The following is a 21,227-nucleotide window of genomic DNA, read 5'->3' as shown; positions in this document are numbered from 1 at the left end:
GGGGGCTCTATGTATCAAGAGGTACGTGTGCACACGCAGTTGTGTCCAAAAAAATGTGCTTTTCTTTTTCTTTCTGAAACGCGACATATTTCTGACATGCATTTTTACTGCTGCAGAATTTGGCGCCTTCTGCGCTAAAAAAAAAAAAGTTACGTCGCCTTTAAGGTGACGGAGAAAACCAACGCAGAAAACTGTTGCGTAAAATAACGCAAGCCGCACATTTCTTAATACATAGATCTTTTAAACTAACGCTGTTGTCTTAGCGTCATTAAATAAAGTGTATTTTCCAATGAAAGAAACTAAAATCGAATTCAGATATTGTGAATTTACACTTCGTTCTTTCTTTTTAACTTGATTCTAAGGCTTTTATAAAACTGCTGCTTACAACTGGTAAAAAATAATAATACAGGAGAGTAATAACAATTATATGAAGATGTTATTGAACGATTCAAATGGAGAGGATTCAATGAAATGTATACTTATGTTCTCTTTGCAGGTTGTGATATTTTTTAGTGGACCAATGTGAAACGAACACATACAGTACATTGTATGTTTTGTGTGAAGGCTTTTGAGAACGCAATGCCCCTCCTATCTATCTATCTATCTATCTATCTATCTATCTATCTATCTATCTCTCTCTATCTATCTATCTATCTCTCTATCTATCAAAACAAAAAGCGCAACATCTAGTGCATTATTTAATGTACAAAAAGTAAAAACCACAAAGCTAGAGGTAGAAAACTCACAAACATCCTTGTAAAAAGCGCATTGCTAAGTAAAAAACCCAAATAGGAAAGTCCTCAGGGAAATGTACTTCATCCGACCATCGCCAACAGTAAGTGAAGCTTCCTCGCCCTTGCTTCTGGTGCCTGATGTCTACAGCAATCCCAGGCTCCAGGTGAGTAGTGGACGTACCTATCCGCTGTTGCGTCTTCACGCTCTACTAATTCTCTCACCGGAGCACTATCAAAATATCTATATATGTATGTAAGTATGTATGTATGTTTATATATATATATATATATATATATATATACAGTGTTCGACAAACCTATACATTTGCTCGCCCCGGGCGAGTGGATTTAACCCCCGGGCGAGCTCCTATTGGCCCAAGCAGCACACGTTTGGTACTAGGTGGCGAGTAGATTTTTTTGTGTGGCGAGTAGATTTTTTGGTGATTTGTCAACCACTAATATATATATATATATATATATATATATATATATATATATATATATATATATATATATATATATATTTAAAACCGTGTATTTGTAACTATCAACCATGTATGTTTTTATCTCAATATATCTATCATCTATTTAGCTACAATATCTATTATCTATCCGTCATGATCATTGATTGCTTTGAGGTTACTTATGAATCTATTATAGTGCCGATCGGGACACTATTGCACGGAAATTCCTGAGCTTCTGTGTGATAGTGCCATGATCGGCACTATTGCAAAAATATTGAATAACCCCCTTTATCTTTCCTAGATAACATACCTCCCGGCTGGAACTGTCCGCGTAGCTCGGTGCTAGAATTCTCTTGCTATAAAGTAGCGCTAATTGTTAAACTACTTCGCAAGATATTCTGCAACCTGAAAACACTGTGCCCTTTATAATGTTAGTTTTACAAAGTGTGTATCGATGGCATGGGTAATACTTATTCTCACACACATTCCCAGCACGCTCTAACTCCAACACACATTATATAATACTTATTCTCCACAGTCTAACTCTCAACAGCATTACACAAACACTTACTTCATACATAGATATATAATTACATTGATATAGAGAGAAGGAAAATAAGAGGGAGATAGATCGATAGATAGATAGATAGATAGATAGATAGATAGATAGATAGATAGATAGATAGATAGATAGATAGATAGATAGATAGTCAGAAGTCCAGCAGTGTGGAGTTGCAAGGATCACCAACTGTTACCATCACTAAAATGGTAGTGGTTACCAATCAGTGGTGGGCAGCCTGTGGCCCAGTGGCCTTTTAGAATATAACTCATGGCCCTCTTCAGCCCATTATAATACCAGTAATAGGTACAAGTAACAACTAGATAGGACCACCTCTAAACGACCCCAGAACAGTATCTATCCCATACTCACTTGCTGGTGTCTGATCAGCTTATCGCCTGGTTGTCACTGGCTGTCTCTGTTGTACCTGGTGGTGACAGGAACCTACAAGCTTGTGCTGGCTGTTTAATGAGAGCACCTCGATAGTAGGTTATATACAGTAGGACAAATCCTCCCACACATCCAGAGATGCCCCAACTGACAGCAACGCTGCTCCTCCCAAACATGCTTCATGTCAGTCCTGAAGACAGTTCCCCGTCACACCTCATAAACATAGTAATGTATTGTCTTTCAGTAAAAAAAAGTCTAAAGGTCGATTGAGATATGTCCCAATGGATGATGGGAATATTAATGATACCAGATATTGCCATACTAGGTTTTATTGAACTAACACAGAATGTGTCATTAATATTGTATACTAACTATTACACCAACTGTCAAGACCTTAACAGGTGTCTTCTTCGCATGATACAGTGACCTAGAGTACCACCACTTATTTTATTGACACTCTAGCAGTTCTATCTTCATTTTAATTAAAGCATGGTTGTTTATTTTAGAAATATTATCCTCATATCTCTTTTTACAGCATAAATAGTGTATAAATTATTGTAAAATATGGGTCAGAGCCATTTGTCCCAATGTTTAATACAATTTGGATTTCTTTGAATTAATCACCATGCCACTGATTTTTTGTAAGCTAGTTCAACTATTGTGTCCAGGAAAAGGCATTATAACCAGCAAATAATATAATCTTCTGCAGGACAATTGCAGCTGCTGGAGCTCAATAGTACATGTAAGGATCCAGATGTTTTAACGTTGAACTGATACATTTTCAGTCTGGAACGAATCTTGAAAAAAAAAGGAAAAATGTATTCCCCAGCGCATTACAATAATAAGAATACTAAGAGTACCACTGTTACTGTCCGAAATCGATATCACAGCAAAAAGAAATATCCCAACAGTCCAATTCCAGTGGCAAAGTCCTGGAAAGGCTTTTCCTTGGTGTGTGTCCTCCTATTGTATAAAGAAAAGACAGCAGGCCATTGCGTAGTTACCAGAACCAGTACAGACTTATCTTTGCAGAGATAAAAGTGCCTACTTACAGGATAGCTTAATGATGCATTCTTTAGACACTCACTTTGAGTGCAATTACCATTGCTTTTGATTTTATCAAGTGTATTATGTTATTAAAGTTTGGCCATTTTTTATGCTGCTATTCTTCCATGTGCTTCTATTATAATATATATATATATAGATCAACTGCTGGAGGAAGCCTCCCCAATGATTTCCCAGATACTTTGGTTACAACCCTCTCTTCTCCACATTGCTCCAACACATTTTCCGATTTCATCCTCCCATCTGACTATTGGTCATCATCTTGGTCATTTACTCACCTTGAAATCCAGTCGAGTACCATCTTTGTCCAACGATAGTAATGTTTTTCTTGCTATTATGTCTGGCCAACTGCCATTTTCACTTCTTCACCCTTGTGATGATGTCACAGACTTTTATTTGGTTTCGATCCCATGTATTGATTTCCTGTCTTTTCAGGTAATACCCAGCATACGTTTCACCACACTCCATAAACCGAATCCCCCCCCCCCCCCAGTTTGTCTTTTACTTTTTGGTTTAGGGTTCAGAGACCCGTTTTTTTTCTCCCCAATGTATACTGATCATATCTTTTTGTTTTCTGAAATAGAGGGCGCTATCTCTATATCTCCCTCTCGGACATCCACACTAGTGGGAACAAATGCAGGTGTTACCTACTGTACAGCTGCAGAAAACCGCAGCAGCAGAAGCCGAGGAGTGAAATTCCTGCAAATAAACCAGCGCCAGCTTTTTGCTTGGGGGCCCAGATTACTTATTTTCTAATTGTCGCAGAGCTAGTCTTCCATCCTGTGATTAGTCAACTGTGGAGTTTTTCTCCTGCCTCCCACACTTCAGGACAGGTTTTTCGGTTTCCAACATGACAAAGGCCTGGGAACGCTCTCATTAATAGCATTTATTTAACCCCTTTCAAATTTCCTTTGCAGATGTGTCTACAGAAGTCCTACATTTGTAACACAGAATTTCCACAAAATAATTTAATACAGTGGACATTTACATAGTTACATAGTAGATGAGGTTGAAAAAAGACATACGTCCATCAAGTTCAACCTATACTACATTTAGATGACAGATACTTTATCCTAAATCCTTTCTTACAGTATATTGATCCAGAGGAAGGCAAACAAACCCCCCAAGTGAAATATCATCCAATTATATCTCATAAGGGGAAAAAATTCCTTCCTGACTCCAAGAATTGGCAATCGGATTACTCCCTGGATCAACATCCTTCCCATGTTTACTTATTTGGTATATCCTTGTATACCTTTCCTTTCTAAAAAGATGTCCAAACATTTTTTTTAACAAATCTATTGTATCTATCATCGCAGTCTCCATGGGTAATGAATTCCACACTGTAACTGTCCTTACTGTAAAGAACCCTTTCCTTTGTTGCTGGTGAAATTTCCTTTCCTCCAACCTAAAGGGATTCCCTGAGTCCTTTGTACTGTCCGTGGGATGAATAGTTATTTTGAAAGCTCCTTGTACTGTCCCCAAATATATTTGTATATAGTTATCATATCCCCTCTTAGACGCCTCTTTTCTAATGTAAATAAATCTAATTTAGCTAGCCTCTCCTCATAAGTTAGCTTGTCCATCCCCTTTATTAATTTGGTGGCTCTTCTCTGCAATCGCTCTAGTTCCATAATGTATTTTCTAAGTAGTGGTGCCCAAAATTGTACTCCTTATTCCAGGTGTGGTCTTACTAATGCTTTGTAAAGAGGCATAATTATGTTTACTTCCCTTCCATCCATTGCCCGTTTAATGCAAGATAAAATCTTGTTTGCCTTTGCAGCTACTGCATGACTTTGGCACTATTGCTAAGCCTGTTTACTACAAGCACTCCTAAATTCTTCTCCATGAAGGATTCCCCTAATTTATCCCCATTTAATTTGTACGTCACCTGTTTATTCTTGTTTCCCAAATGCATAACAATGAATTAATAAACAAGTTAAAAATCAGGGGGTCACAACTTTAGTCCAACCTGAAAAAGTTCTATTTATGACAACTCTCTGTTGTCTATCCTTCAATCAATTTTCAATCCATGTACATATATTTTTACTGAGTTCAATTTGCTTTATTTTGTACACCAACCTCTTGTGTGGAACTGTATCAAAAGCTTTTTTTAAATCTAAGTAGACAACATCAACTGCATTACCCTGGTCTAAATTCCTACTTACCTCCTCAAAGAAACAAATAAGGTTAGTTTGGCAAGATCTATTCTTCATAAATCCATGCTGACTATTACTAATAATTTTGTTTTCCATTAGGTAGTACTGAATATTATCCCATATTAAACCTTCAAATAGTTTACCCACTATTGAGGTCAGGCTTACAGGTCTGTAATTCCCCAGTTGTGATCTTGCTCCTTTTTTAAATATAGGCAGCACATTTGTTTTACGCCAATCTTGTGGTACTGAGCCTGTGGAAATGTAGTCCTTGAATATTAAATGTAATGGTTTGGCAATTACTGAACTTAACATCTTAAGAACTCTAGGGTGTATGCCATCAGGGCCAGGTGCCTTTATTTACTTTAATTTAATGAATTTTTTTTTGTTATTAAGGTACTTTTAGGGTTGATCTTACTTTCTATTGCAATTCTGATAAGTGTGCTTTTCTAACAATGTTTTAGACTGCCCATTTCTCTTCCACATTTTTCCCTGCAAAAAAACATCATCCCAATGTATTACTTTAGATTAGTACTCAGTTTATTCAAATGAGACCATCTTATGATCACTGTTATCCAAATGTTCCCGGACTTGAATATTTATTATTACTTCTACATTGTTTGATATTATCAAATCCAGTTTTGCCCCTCTCCTGGTAGGTTCCTCAATAATTTGGGTCATGTAATTGTCTTTAAGCACCCCCAAAAACCTGTTTCCTTTTCTTGTAATGCTGATCTCATTGCCCCAAATCTATGTCTGGATAATTAAAATCACCCATTATGCCAACATGACCCAGTTTTGATGTGTTCTCTATTTGCAAAAGTATTTTAGCTTCCTCAATCTCACAGATATTTGGTGGTATATAGCATATCCCTACAAGCATTTGCTTTATATTTTTAATATTTTTAATTTCTATCCACAAGGTCTCTACATTTTCATCATTCCCTTCATAAACATCGTCCCTTATAATAGGTTTTAGATCCGGTTTAACATATAAGCATACTCCACCTCCTCTTCTATTTGTTCGATCCTTCCGAAAAAAGGGATTAACCCCCTAAATAACTGCCCAGTTATGAGTTTTGTTATGAGTTTTGTCCCACCATGTTTCAGTAATGCCTATGATATCATACTGCTCCCTTGCAGCTATTAATTTAAGCTCCCCCATTTTATCTGTCAGGCTTCTTGCATTAGCAAGCATGCATTTAATTTTTTTTCAGTCTGTACTATTATCTTATCTGTTCCTTCCTTTCTGCGCCTACTGGGTTTAGTCTTTAGAGATTTTCTAGTATTATCTGTATTTACTATGGGTGTCTCGCTGCTTTCCAAACTCGCACTTGCCCCCATTCTACCTCCACGATCTCTTGCTGTTTCCCCATCCCCATCTATTCTATTTAGTTAGTTATTGTTTCTTGTCCCTCCCCCCTCCATTCTAGTTGAAAATCTCCTCCACCCTTTTTAACATTCTCCCTCCTAGCACAGAAGATCCCTCTTCATTGAAGTGCAATCCGCCCCTAGCATAAAGATTGTACCTCTCAGAAAAGCAGTCCCAGTGCTCTAAAATCCCCAAAACCTCCTTTCTACACCACTTTCTTAGCTGGAATGTTCCGAACCCGATCACCCGGGAGACAACAAACGGTTCGGTTCATGCGGTCATGGCAACAGATTGCCCTATCTACCTACCTAATAATGTAGTCTCCTACCACCACAATCTTTCTTGGTCTCTGAGTATCCCGAGTCCCCTCTGTGCTGGAGGAACTATTCCCCTGGCTGCAAGAGGAATCAGTCTCCCAAGCCTCCCATTTCTCCCCTGACACTCCCAATATCTTCACTCAATATGGCAAATCTATTGGGATGGGTCAGCTCAGAACTGGCCTGCCTCTTCCTTTTCCCCCTGCTTCCCCTTCTAACTGTTACACAGCTACCTACCTGCTCCTCACTCACAGCGCCACCCTCTGCACCACTAGTCCCTGCCAGGGCCTGCTCAGTGATCACTATACTCTTTTCAAGATTGTCAATGTCCCTCAATATAGCAAGTTTCCTCTTCAGATCAGCAATCTCTGAGACCACCTGCTCACACTTCTCACAGTGGTATGCTCCTTGGAACAGCTTCTCCAAGTGCACATACATGGGGCAAGTTGTGCATTGAGTGGCATTCTCAATCCTGCTCATTATTGCAACTATGGACTTGTAAGTACTAACAATTAACTGTACTTCACTATACTATACCTTGTTTAACCCCTTCCTTGTTCACACTCCTTCTGTTTCTAACTCCACACTTAATACAACCAGCACTCTTTTTGCCAAGCATGGATGACCAGAGTCGGGGATCTCCTGGACTATGAACGGTCGTAATGGGTGGAGCCTGAGGTGATTATGCACCTCATGGGCTACACCACCCCAAGAGTTCCGTGACATTTGCTCCAGGAGATCATGGACACCATGTCTCCCGAGTAGCTCACCTTCCTAGAGGGGTTATTGCAGACCGGAGCACCACGTCCCCTTTCCGACCCCCCGCCTCTGGCTGTATGCGTGGGCCCAAAACCCCGTCAACCCCCTGAGACTCGTCCTGTCCCCAGCTTAAGCAGGCTGGGGACCATTCACTTGGCATGTTTCCGCGGCATGCCGAGGTGGCAGTACTCTCTCATGCTCCATACAGTGCACTACCTCGCCCTTGTTGCCCGACCAATACCATCTAGAGGTGAGTACTTCCAACAAAGGAGGGTGAGAGGCCCCGGAGGAGGGAACTGTACTCAGAGTTAGTTCCCCGTCCCACTGGGGATCTGAGCTGGAGAATCCTCCATTGTGCACTGAACACAGGAGAGTACCTTTCCCACTTCATAGACTCCCCAGCCACATGCCCATTTTGTGGCGCAGGGGAGTCCGTGTTTCACATTTATTTTAGTTGTGTCAGACAGCAGCCTCTCTTATCACTCTTGAGGGGCCTCCTCCTGCAGTTCTGGTTGCACTTCTCCCCACAACTTTTTATTTTTGGACATCCAGTATCCCGGGACAATAAGGCCAGGACCTCCTCACCAACCTGCTCCCGGCATAAGCCAAGCTGGCTATATAAAAGTCCAGGAAGCAGCGTTTGGCTGGGGAGGCATCCCTTACCTGCCAGGCTCTGTTCCGGGCTTCTGGTGCACTCCCGTGGGCCTTAAGTGGGGTGCTCTGCTCGGTTTCCCCCTGTGGTTTATGTTATGCTCCACCTCCTCCTTTAGTGCACTGTTTTTCTTATTTTACATTTCTACTAGTTTTCGGCCTATGTCTATTGTAGTTTGAGCCTTTCCTTTTATGGTTGGTCTCTTGGACAACAAGATGTTGTATTAACTAATCACTTTAAGACTTAAAACATTCTGTTTCTAACTCCACACTTAATACAACCAGCACTTGAAATCAACCAGTCACTCAGATCAGGACATGCAAGCTCCAAACTTAGTATAACAGCCACTCCATAAATTATATTGGTATGGATTATTAAACACATTGATAATGCTTCATTTTATATTTATTCTGTGTTAGATGCAAAGCTAGCAGTTACAGCGAAATCAGCACTTTACAAGTAGATACAGGGATATACTGTATATGGATATAGCACCACCAGTTGCAAAACAATACATTCATTTATATATACAGTTTAGACATATTTATATATATATATATTTATATTTATATATATATATATATATATCATCATCATCTTCAGCCCTTGTCTCCCCACTGCTGGATGAAGCCTCGCTAATGGTCTCTCAGGTACTCCGGTTACAGACTCTTTTCTCCATGTCGCTCCAACACATTTTCTGATTCCATTCTCCCATATTACTTTTGGTCGTTGTCTCGGTCTTTCCCTTGAAATTCAATAGAGTACCATCTTTGTCCAACAATGGTAATTTCTTCTTGTATATATATATATATATATACAGAAAAGGAAACAAGGGACAGGCACTACAATGTAAACATGATACTTAATTGTCTATTTATATACCTGTTTACAAAATATGCCCTAATAGATGTATACATCATGAGTAGTGTACACTACATCAAATACGTATATACAATGCATCAATACTCTACAAATTGTACAATACTAATATATATTTGTGTGCAGGTGTTTGATTAACTTCATACATGTAGATGATAGATTTGTATGCATTACTGTAAAATTAACAAATGAACATTAGATTGGAAGCGCTTTAGGGTATACGCGGGAGTTGATCTTGAACAAGGTTGACACAATGACATTTTCACGGACAGATGTCTCAGCTCTTACACACGGCTGCACTGAGAATAGGTAATAACTACACCTGTGGGTATGGCATTGGGCTTTGTTCTGTATATATAAAGAGTATATCGTACAGGGAGAAGGAATGGGATTAGGGCCAGATGGTAGGTTCTTTGAGTGCATATTCTTTGTGTTTGTAATGTTCTGTATGTTTATAGTGCTGGGTACACAAGCAGTGCTATATATGAATAAACCATTATATAAAAGCAGAATGACAGCAGAGACCCTCTTATCCAAGTGCAGAGTCCATATGTTGGCGGTATCTGTGCTCACATTCCAAGTCTTGCTGTTTTGGGCTGTGCCCCATTAAGCTGATGCCAGCTCCACTTCCACTGGATAGTGGTCACTCACAGCCAGAGCCTGCAGAGATAAGTGTTGCATTAGTCGAAGAATAAACACACACAGAGTGGTCAGTCTGTGAGGGAGTCTTATAGACTCAATGGTAAGCATAAGGATTCCATAGGCTCCTGTGTTCCTAAGACTGGTGATATGCTAAATGCGATCACGCTCACATGCGTGCGCCAATGATAAGTGCCTGTCTTCCTATTACAGGGCACCTAGTGCGGGCACGTGCATGGCAGAGCTCAATGGCGCAGCCGCAAATTGAAAAGACATAGAATTTTATATATATACGGTACCATTACATTTTAAGTTATGGTGGGTGAAAAAAGCAACAAAAAACCTCCACCGTTAGCATATAGCCAATAAAGAATATCACTTGTGAGCACATTCGCATGTCTCAGACAGGTCTGCAACCCTGCCTTTCAACCATTACTCACCTAGCATACAGTGCTCCCACTGCAGCCAGGGATTCTGGGAAATGGCATGCAAATGAGCACACATTGTGTCACCTTTTGCCTGGAATATCCATACACATGGAGCCCAGCTGATGCATCGCCGTTCACACAGCTTTTAAGCACAGCATGGGACTAGCAAAGCAAGTCAAACCACTCACAGACATGTTTCAACCTTGATGGGTATCATCAGTGTGAGGTTGTTTTACACTTGCTTTGCAATATTTCTAGGCTGGGTAAGTTTACCATTACATTTTAAGTTATGGTGGGTGAAAAAGGCAACAAAAAAACTCCACCGTTAGCATATAGCCAATAAAGAATATCACTTGTGAGCACATTAACATTTATATATATGTTTGTTTACCTCTGTTACTGTCATGTTGTACCCCTCCTGGAAGTTGAATGGCTTTGCTGAGCCGAGCACTATAGCTGCTTTCAGAGTTTTACCGCTGACAACAATCCTGCAGCAGGTAGTGAAAAGTTGGTTATGTCCTGGACACCATTACTTGCAATAACATGAAACTGCATCACTGCTAGAGATACCTACAACGCATTGCTGTGTACAGTACATGGGACAGGGATCCCCTGAATGTTTATGAAGACAAGTAATTCCTAGATCATGTGGAAGAGAGAGGCATGAAAGAGAGGGAGGGAGATGCTGTGTAATGAACAATGGTGGTTAGCGAGCTCTAATGATCCACTTACAGTTAAGTGAACACATACATGTGGGACATATCTTGCTCTTCCCGATATTAATTTGTGTATTATGGTTCCTAGCCACACTGCTTTCCTCAAAGCCAATGCCGCAGTTCCCTAACCCGCACAAGGAGTTGTGAGACAATTACCTGTCATACGCGCAGTTTGTAGTAGCCACTGTGGTATCGGCGGAGTCAGGGATCAGCCAGGAGAAGAAATCATTGGTACGAAGACGGATGTTGACCCATTTGGTGGCTGTGATGTAGCTGCAGTCAGCGTTAAAATCCCCCATGAAAATGATGTTCTGTGATGGGAAATACCAAGGGATGTTAGAAAAGGTTTCTCACACAGAGGCAATAATAAAGAACATGTATGAGCACGTTGACATGTCTGAGACAGCTGCACAAACCTGCCTTATCCCATAATCCCACTGAAAACCATGTCTCCAATGTAGCAAAGGATTCTGGGTAATGACAGGCAAATGAGCACTCACAGCTTATTAGCCACTTTAACATGTCTCCTTTTAACCTTAAGCCTGCCGTTTTACACAGTTTTTAAAGCAGAGTCTGGGTTAAAGAAGTGCAAGGCCAGTAAACCTATTCACAGAAAGCTGTGTCGACCACTGGGATCTCATCAGTGGGAGGATTCAGAGGCACAAACACTGGGTGGGCTCGTGTGCTTCTTTGTCTCTACAGAATTGGATTAGAAGGAGTGATTTTGTGGCATCAACATCATGTGTAATCTGTGAGAGAATCCTTATTTTACATTGGATTTTGGGAACCAAACCCACAAACCTTGGTCTCACTGCTTTGTGGTGTTGGTTGAAACCACAAATCATCACATCCAGGTTTGTGCTTAACTGCAGTGCGGGAGTTTGGGGGGCAGTGCACAATGTTGGTTCCATTTTGCAAAACATAGCTGCTATAGGCTCCCACTACATTTCTTATGGACATCTAAAGGTGAGACTTGTGAGGTTTTGTGCAAACGATATACCTCATTAATGAAGTCTCAGACTGCAATAGTGCTGCAATAGTGCTGTTACAACCTGCACAAAATGCCTTTCTCCTTCAGGATCATTGTGCTCACCACAATCTTTAACTACAACCTGTTTGTGACGTGAATTCTAACATTCAGATGTCTGTGGTGCTTCAGGTACAAAGTCACTGTCACAGCCAACTGTCGTTCCCGGTCTAAGTCTTGGTTCTTACATCAGTTCCCCATTTCTGGATCACGTCCTCATAGACATCGTACAAGGCGTCAACCTCTTTGACAGAGTCAGTGGGTACAGAATGCAGAGGGACCAGCACAAACTCCTCAATAGCTGTGTGAGAAAGACAGAAGTACAGTATGTATGTATAAACACACTGAGTATTGTACACTGCCAGCACTGTATGTATAAACACACTGAGTATTGTACACTGCCAGCGCTGTATGTATAAACACACTGAGTATTGTACACTGCCAGCGCTGTATGTATAAACACACTGAGTATTGTACACTGCCAGCGCTGTATGTATAAACACACTGAGTATTGTACACTGCCAGCACTGTATGTATAAACACACTGAGTATTGTACACTGCCAGCACTGTATGTATAAACACACTGAGTATTGTACACTGCCAGCACTGTATGTATAAACACACTGAGTATTGTACACTGCCAGCACTGTATGTATAAACACACTGAGTATTGTACACTGCCAGCACTGTATGTATAAACAAACTGAGTATTGTACAGTGCCAGCACTGTATGTATAAACACACTGAGTATTGTACACTGCCAGCACTGTATGTATAAACACACTGAGTATTGTACACTGCCAGCACTGTATGCATAAATACACTGAGTATTGTACACTGCCAGCACTGTATGCATAAACACACTGAGTATTGTACACTGCCAGCACTGTATGTATAAACAAACTGAGTATTGTATACTGCTAGCCCTGTATGTATAAACACATTGAGTATTGTATACTGCTAGCACTGTATGTATAAACACACTGAGTATTGTATACTGCTAGCACTGTATGTATAAACACACTGAGTATTGTATACTGCTAGCACTGTATGTATAAACACATTGAATATTGTACACTGCCAGCACTGTATGCATAAACACACTGAGTATTGTATACTGCTAGCACTGTATGTATAAACACACTGAGTATTGTATACTGCTAGCACTGTATGTATAAACACATTGAGTACTGTACACTGTAAACACTGTATGTATAAACATACTTAGTATTGTACACTGCCAGCACTGTATGTATAAACAAACTGAGTATTGTATACTGCTAGCACTGTATGTATAAACACACTGAGTATTGTATACTGCTAGCACTGTATGTATAAACACACTGAGTATTGTATACTGCTAGCACTGTATGCATAAATACACTGAGTATTGTACACTGCCAGCACTGTATGCATAAACACACTGAGTATTGTACACTGCCAGCACTGTATGTATAAACAAACTGAGTATTGTATACTGCTAGCACTGTATGTATAAACACACTGAGTATTGTATACTGCTAGCACTGTATGCATAAATACACAGAGTATTGTACACTGCCAGCACTGTATGCATAAACACACTGAGTATTGTACACTGCCAGCACTGTATGTATAAACAAACTGAGTATTGTATACTGCTAGCACTGTATGTATAAACACATTGAGTATTGTATACTGCTAGCACTGTATGTATAAACACACTGAGTATTGTATACTGCTAGCACTGTATGTATAAACACACTGAGTATTGTATACTGCTAGCACTGTATGTATAAACACACTGAGTATTGTATACTGCTAGCACTGTATGTATAAACACACTGAGTATTGTATACTGCTAGCACTGTATGTATAAACACACTGAGTATTGTATACTGCTAGCACTGTATGCATAAACACACTGAGTATTGTATACTGCTAGCACTGTATGTATAAACACATTGAGTACTGTACACTGTAAACACTGTATATATAAACATACTTAGTATTGTATACTGCTAGCACTGTATGCATAAACACACTGAGTATTGTATACTGCTAGCACTGTATGTAAACACATTGAGTACTGTACACTGTAAACACTGTATGTATAAACATACTTAGTATTGTATACTGCTAGCACTGTATGCATAAACACACTGAGTACTGTACACTGTAAACACTGTATGTATAAACATACTTAGTATTGTAGGCTGCAAACACTGTATGCACACACTGAATATTTTACAGCAGCAGCACAGTATGCATACAAATACTGAATAGGTAAAAAAATAAAAAATGGTAAAGTGATAAGTAAATGATTGCCCCAAATAAAAAAAATTAAAAAAAATATATATACACACATACATACATACAATATAGTATACTAACATTACTGTATGTACTGTATGTAAACTATACAGATTTAATATTGTGCACTGACAGCATTATAGCGATATAAATACTGAATATTATGCACTTTAGATTGTAAGCTCCTCGGGGCAGGGACTCCTCTTCCTAAATGTTACGTTTGTCCGAAGCACTTATTCCCATGATCTGTTATATATATTATTTGTTATTTATATGATTACCACGTGTATTACTACTGTGAAGCGCTATGTACATCTTTCAATGGTGCTATACAAATAAAGACATACAATACAATACTGTCAGTACTGAAAGCCCCAGAAGCAAGTAGCCATAGGGCCACATGGGACTGGGGCTGACCCCTGAGCCACTTCACAAAGGTTAATGGGAAGCTGGCTTTAGGTTGTTACCAGGTAGAGATAAGACAGGTGTTTATGGATTGGTTGAAGGTGTGTTGCTAGACTAAGTGGAAGGGACAAATGATTGGCTGAGGGGTGGTAGGCAGGGAGGAGTCAAGTTTGGGCGGGAAATGGAGGATATAACTGAAGGATGGAGGCCGCTGTGAGGAAGACTGGCTCAGGATCCCGCCCTCCCCTCCCATACCTGCGTTTAATGTTTTTATGTTACATGTATTAAAAGGGTTCATTCTCAGCATGGTCTCTGGAAGGGTGAAATTGTTGGTTTGGTTGTGATGGTAATATAGGTTCCTGGCTGGGAGGCGAGAGGTTAACTTCATTATGTATTGGTATGATGGTTTATTACATTCTGCTGCGGCCTTATCACCACCTTATGTTTGTGTCTGGTGTAAGTTATTCAATGTAGCTGTTTAGTTTAAAGGGTAATGCATCATACAGTTCCCATGTACGTATATAAAGGCTAAATATTGTACACTGACAGCACTGTATACATATAAGTATTGTACCATGCTATTATATGAATAAAAAGTGAATATTGTACACTGCCAACACACACATACAGCATGCACTATACTGCCAGCACACACATACAGCATGCACTATCCTGCCAGCACACACATACAGCATGCACTATACTGCCAGCACACACATACATCGTGCACTATACTGCCAGCACACACATACAGCATGCACTATACTGCCAGCACACACATACAGCGTGTACTATACTGCCAGCACACACATACAGCGTGTACTATACTCCCAGCATACACATACAGCGTGTACTATACTGCCAGCACACACATACAGCGTGTACTATACTGCCAGTACACACATACAGCATGCACTATACTGCCAGCACACACATACAGCGTGTACTATACTCCCAGCATACACATACAGCGTGTACTATACTGCCAGCACACACATACAGCGTGCACTATACTGCCAGCACACACATACAGCATGCACTATACTGCCAGCACACACATACAGCGTGTACTATACTGCCAGCACACACATACAGCATGCACTATACTGCCAGCACACACATACAGCGTGTACTATACTGCCAGCACACACATACAGCATGCACTATACTGCCAGCACACACATACAGCGTGTACTATACTGCCAGCACACACATACAGCATGCACTATACTGCCAGCACACACATACAGCGTGTACTATACATCCAGCACACACATACAGCATGCACTATACTGCCAGCACACACATACAGCGTGTACAATACTGCCAGCATACACATACAGCATTTACAATACTGCCAGCACACACATACAGCGTGTACTATACTGCCAGCACACACATACAGCATGCACTATACTGCCAGCACACACATACAGCGTGTACTATACTGCCAGCACACACATACAGCATGCACTATACTGCCTGCATTCACATACAGCGTGTACTATACTGCCAGCACACACATACAGCATGTACTATACTGCCAGCACACACATACAGCATGCACTATATTGCCAGTATACACATACAGATATTATGGACCAGATACACTAAATGGTACTAGTCCTTTAGGCATTGTAAAGCCCAATGAAAAGAATGGCCCTGAAGTGTACTTCATAGCACCATTTAGTCACTCTGTGCCTGGCAGATATTACAATAGGGGACTTGTGAAACAGAGAATGGATCGGGTCACTAGGCTCTCACCTGAGAATGACGAGCGGAACTTGACCACAAACGGATCCCGGCTGTAGGTGTCCACACCGGAATAAATGTTTGCATCGGGATAAAGATAGGAGTCCAGCACAGACACCTTGTCATTCCTGAAGGGATAACACATCGTGACAGAGGTCACAAAACACTTGTCATTAAGCACTATCACAATAAATGGGATATTCACTTGCCCTGAAGGTGAAATCATTATTCACGAGTCCTACTCACATACTGTATGAAGCATTACTGCGTACAAACATCTCAATGCTGAAATGTACAATCCCGTCTAACTAGCTTCCCTAAAGCAATCTATCAATGCTAATAGCAAAGGTTTGTTTTCAATTTAGGTGGGAAATTAGTCACAAGTTGAAATGTTTTATGAGGCCTCTGAATGGGTGTTTGTAAGTCACTTGTTTCTTTATCCTTATCCCCACCCTGTCCTCATCAGAAAACCAATAAGGTTCAGGAGAGGTAGTGAGGTTAGACTCTGGCTGTACAAACGCTTGCTGATCACACAGTGACCTCACATAAGTGGGAGAAACCTGAGGAAATCAAACCCCTCCAAACTGGATCTTTTCTCCTAGGAGAGACTAGCCTCTTAAATATGTCACTGCCATTAGTAAATTTTCTCCTAAAAGGGACTGAACCCTGAAACATGTCATTGCCATTAGTACTCTTTGCCCCTAGGAGAGACTGACCTCTTAAACATGTCATTGCCATTAGTACTCTTTGCCCCTAGGAGGGACTGGCCCCTTAAACATGTCACTGCCATTAGTACACTTTGCCCCTAGGAGGGACTGATCCCTTAAACATATCACTGCTATTAGTACTCTTTGCTAAATCTTAACTGTTATTTGTAATTCATTAATATCATGTTGCTTGCTGCTCACCTGTAAATAAATAGGTACCGCTCCTTATAAGTGTCTCTTCCAACGAGGTCACTGTTTATGGAAGAATACACGGCTCCTGTGTTAAGGCTGGGGGGACAGAAATAGAGTACATACAATGCAAAATAACACAATGTAACACAGGTCGAGCATTTGAAAATTAATTTGACCTCAAAATGTCAGAAACAGACACAGTATGAAGAATTTTTATCTTGGTCTAATAAAGTGATAAAATCTCTCGTTTTTATCTAACCGAACCGATTATCTAAATAATGAATGCATTGTATGTAAAATGAGAGGAGGGAGAGAGAATTATACCTCCCAGTACCCACCTTTATAGAACACATGGACAGACACCTTTGCACGACTAGAAGAAGCATACTAGAGATACCAGGAATTTAATTTAAGTCGTTTAAATATACTTTGCATATCCAAATTACTTTCTATCTCTATCTCTTCCTGATATGTGAAATGTTAGGCACCCCAGTGTATGCCAGCACAATTCATTACTACATGTGCACAGAAGAGATGCATCCTGGGTAGCGGGTGTGCCAGTCTCCCCATGCACACAGATGCAGCGCTGGCAATGAGACGAACAACTGACCCATTCATTTTCTGCATCAGTAGTTTGACAGCGCTGAGATCAGTGTCTCTGACTTCCATAATCAGAACAATGTCATAACGGGGCAAGATCTGCAAAAACACACACAAGAGTTACACAATGCCAGTCAGCACAACCTACAAACACACAGGTTACCCACAGGAAACACACACAAGGGTTACACAATGACAACCAACACAATCTGGAAACACACACAGGTGTTACACAATCTCAGCCATCACAACATACAAGCACACACAGGGCTTGGACAATGGCAACCAAAAAACAAACAACTTGCCACTATACAAAGGGATTAAAAGGTGCCATGCCGATACATACTGTGGTTATACAAGGACATCGATCTGAACACAACATGCTGACACACCAGCAGTACACAATAACTAAAACAACATACATAAAAACAGGGGTCACACACTGACAACTTACAGAACACAACAAAGAGATACAGTTAAAGGTCACACAATACCAGGTATCACACCCCACTGTACACTATAGTAAGTGAATACACCCCAACGCTCACCTTTCTCGTGGCTACCTACCTGTGTCAAGATGTTAACTACCGCTGCATTTTTCATCTTTGCGTCCCCGAAGGCTTTAATATTAAACGATCCGATTTTCAGAGCCGAAACCTCGGTCAGGACGAGCGTCAGCGTGAGTGCAAAGGCGAAACGCATCATCTCTACGATGGAGACACAAACGCAACAGTAATCAGACACTGGGTGGATAAGGCGTTAGAGAAGAACCTCTTGGGCACAACCTTATCTCTGCCCCAAGCATTTTCCGACTCCCGTACTGTATTAGCCCCTACCTCCTCTGCTGGGAGGCTGGTCTGCGAATCCACCACCCTTCCTGTGAAGTAGTACCTCCTCACTATCATCTATTATCTATCTAACAATCTATCTGTTTATCAATATATCTATAATCTATCAATATGTCTATCTATAATCTGTCAATATATATATATATATATCTTTCTGTCATCTATCAATATATATATATATATATATATATATATGTGTGTGTGTATATATGACTGTGTGTTTGTATCTATCAACCAGCTATGTTTTTATCTCAATCTATCTATCTATCTATTGTATCTTTCTATCTATTGTATCTATTATCTATCCATCATGATCATTGATTGCTTTGGGGTTATTCATGAGTTCTATTATAGTGCCGATCGGGGCACTATTGCACGAATATTCCTGATAACATATCTCCCGGCTGGAGCTGTCCGCGTAGCTCGGTGCTAGAATTCTCTTGCTATAAAGTAGCGCTAATTGTTAAACTACTTCGCAAGATATTCTGCAACCTGAAAACACTGTGCCCTTTATAATGTTAGTTTTACAAAGTGTGTATCGATGGCATGGGTAATACTTATTCTCCAAAGCCTAACTCCCAATAGCATTACACAAACACTTCATACATACTGTAGGTATATAATTACATTGATAAAGAGAGAAGGAAAGACGGAGGATTAGAGAGAGAGGGAGAGACCGGGATAGGTAGATAGAATAGATAGATAGATAGATAGATAGATAGATAGATAGATAGATAGATAGATAGATAGATAGATAGATACATGATAGATAGATACATGATAGATAGATAGATAGATAGATAGATAGATAGATAGATAGATAGATAGATGATAGATAGATAGATAGATAGATAGATAGATAGATAGATAGATAGATAGATAGATAGATAGACAGTGATCCATATATAGATGGATAGATAGATAGATAGATAGATAGATAGATAGATAGATAGATAGATAGATAGATAGATAGACAGTGATCCATATATAGATGGATAGACAGATAGATAGATAGATAGATAGATAGATAGATAGATAGATAGATAGATAGATAGATAGATAGATAGATAGATAGATAGATAGATAGATAGATACATAGATAGATACATAGATAGGATAGGATAGATAGATAGATACATGATAGATAGATACATGATAGATAGATACATGATAGATAGATAGATAGATAGATATATAGATAGATACATGATAGATAGATAGATAGATAGATAGATAGATAGATAGATAGATAGATAGATAGATACAGAGCTAGATAGATAGATAGATTGATAGATAGATAGATAGATACAGAGATAGGTAGATAGATAGATAGATAGATAGATACAGAGCTAGATACAGAGATAGATAGATAGATAGATAGATAGATAGATAGATAGATAGATAGATAGATAGATAGATACATGATAGATAGATAGATAGATAGATAGATACAGTAGATAGTCAGAGGTACAGCAGTGTGGGTTTGCAATGATCACCAACTGTTACCCAACACTACATAGTAGTGGTTACCGACCAGTGGCGGGCAACCTGTGGCCCAGTGGCATGTGGCCTCTTAGAATATAACCTGTGTCCTTCTTCAGCCATCACCATACCAGTAATAAGTACAAGTAACAACTAGATAAGACCACGTCAAAGTGCCCCAAACCAGTATCTATCCCATACTCACTTGCTGGTGTCTGTTCAGCTTATCGCCTGGTTGTCACTGGCTGTCTCTGTCGTACCTGGTGGTTACAGGAACCTACAAGCTTGTGCTGGCTGTTTAATGAGAGCACCTCGACAGTAGGTTATATACAGTAGGACAAATCCTCCCACACATCCAGAGATGCCCCAACTGTCAGCAACGCTGCTCCTCCCAAACATGCTTCATGTCAGTCCTGAAGACAGTTCCCCGTCACACCTCATAAATATAGTACTGTATTGTCTTTCAGTAAAAAAAAGTCTTAAGGTCGATTGAGATATGTCCCAATATATGATGGGAATATTAATGATACCAGATATGGCCATGCTAGATTTTACAGAACTAACTCAGAATGTGTAATTGATATCATTGTACACTAACTATTACACTAACTGTCAAGACCTTAACAGGTGTCTTCTTCGCATGATACAGTGACCTAGAGTGCCACCACTTATTTTATTGACACACTAGCAGTTCTATTTTAATTTTAATTAAAACATGGTTCATTATTTGTTATATAGTATCCTCATATCTGTTTTTACAGCATAAATATTGTATACATTATTGTAAAATA

At 39.9% G+C, this 21,227-nt stretch overlaps 2 protein-coding genes across 3 annotated transcripts in view; both read right to left on the bottom strand.

Annotated features, from left to right (window-relative positions):
- LOC142463495 (deoxyribonuclease-1-like) overlaps positions 1-2,279 on the bottom strand; it is a 48,096-nt gene extending 45,817 nt beyond the window's left edge. Inside the window, exon 1 of the mRNA XM_075566335.1 lies at positions 2,130-2,279. The gene's annotated coding sequence lies outside the window, so the exon portion shown is untranslated. The remainder of the gene's footprint in view (positions 1-2,129) is intronic.
- The window catches only part of LOC142463494 (deoxyribonuclease-1-like), a 44,400-nt gene extending 23,599 nt beyond the window's left edge, over positions 1-20,801 (bottom strand). Inside the window, exons 1-9 of one of the 2 annotated variants that reach the window (XM_075566333.1) lie at positions 20,642-20,800; positions 18,674-18,813; positions 18,117-18,205; positions 17,516-17,602; positions 16,620-16,735; positions 12,346-12,458; positions 11,287-11,441; positions 10,806-10,902; positions 8,856-10,007 (exon numbers count right to left, since the gene is read on the bottom strand). In XM_075566333.1, coding sequence (XP_075422448.1) covers positions 9,954-10,007; positions 10,806-10,902; positions 11,287-11,441; positions 12,346-12,458; positions 16,620-16,735; positions 17,516-17,602; positions 18,117-18,205; positions 18,674-18,811 — 849 coding nt within the window. In that variant the 5' untranslated portion in view covers positions 18,812-18,813; positions 20,642-20,800 and the 3' untranslated portion in view covers positions 8,856-9,953. Of the gene's footprint in view, positions 1-8,855; positions 10,008-10,805; positions 10,903-11,286; positions 11,442-12,345; positions 12,459-16,619; positions 16,736-17,515; positions 17,603-18,116; positions 18,206-18,673; positions 18,814-20,641 lie in introns of those variants that run through there. The other variant, XM_075566334.1, reaches the window with a different exon arrangement.
- Between the last annotated feature and the right edge of the window lie 426 nt (positions 20,802-21,227).

Source organism: Ascaphus truei, chromosome 11 (genome assembly GCF_040206685.1).
Source record: "Ascaphus truei isolate aAscTru1 chromosome 11, aAscTru1.hap1, whole genome shotgun sequence".
Classification (NCBI taxonomy): Eukaryota; Metazoa; Chordata; class Amphibia; order Anura; family Ascaphidae; genus Ascaphus; species Ascaphus truei.
This window is presented reverse-complemented; position numbering and strand designations above follow the sequence as displayed.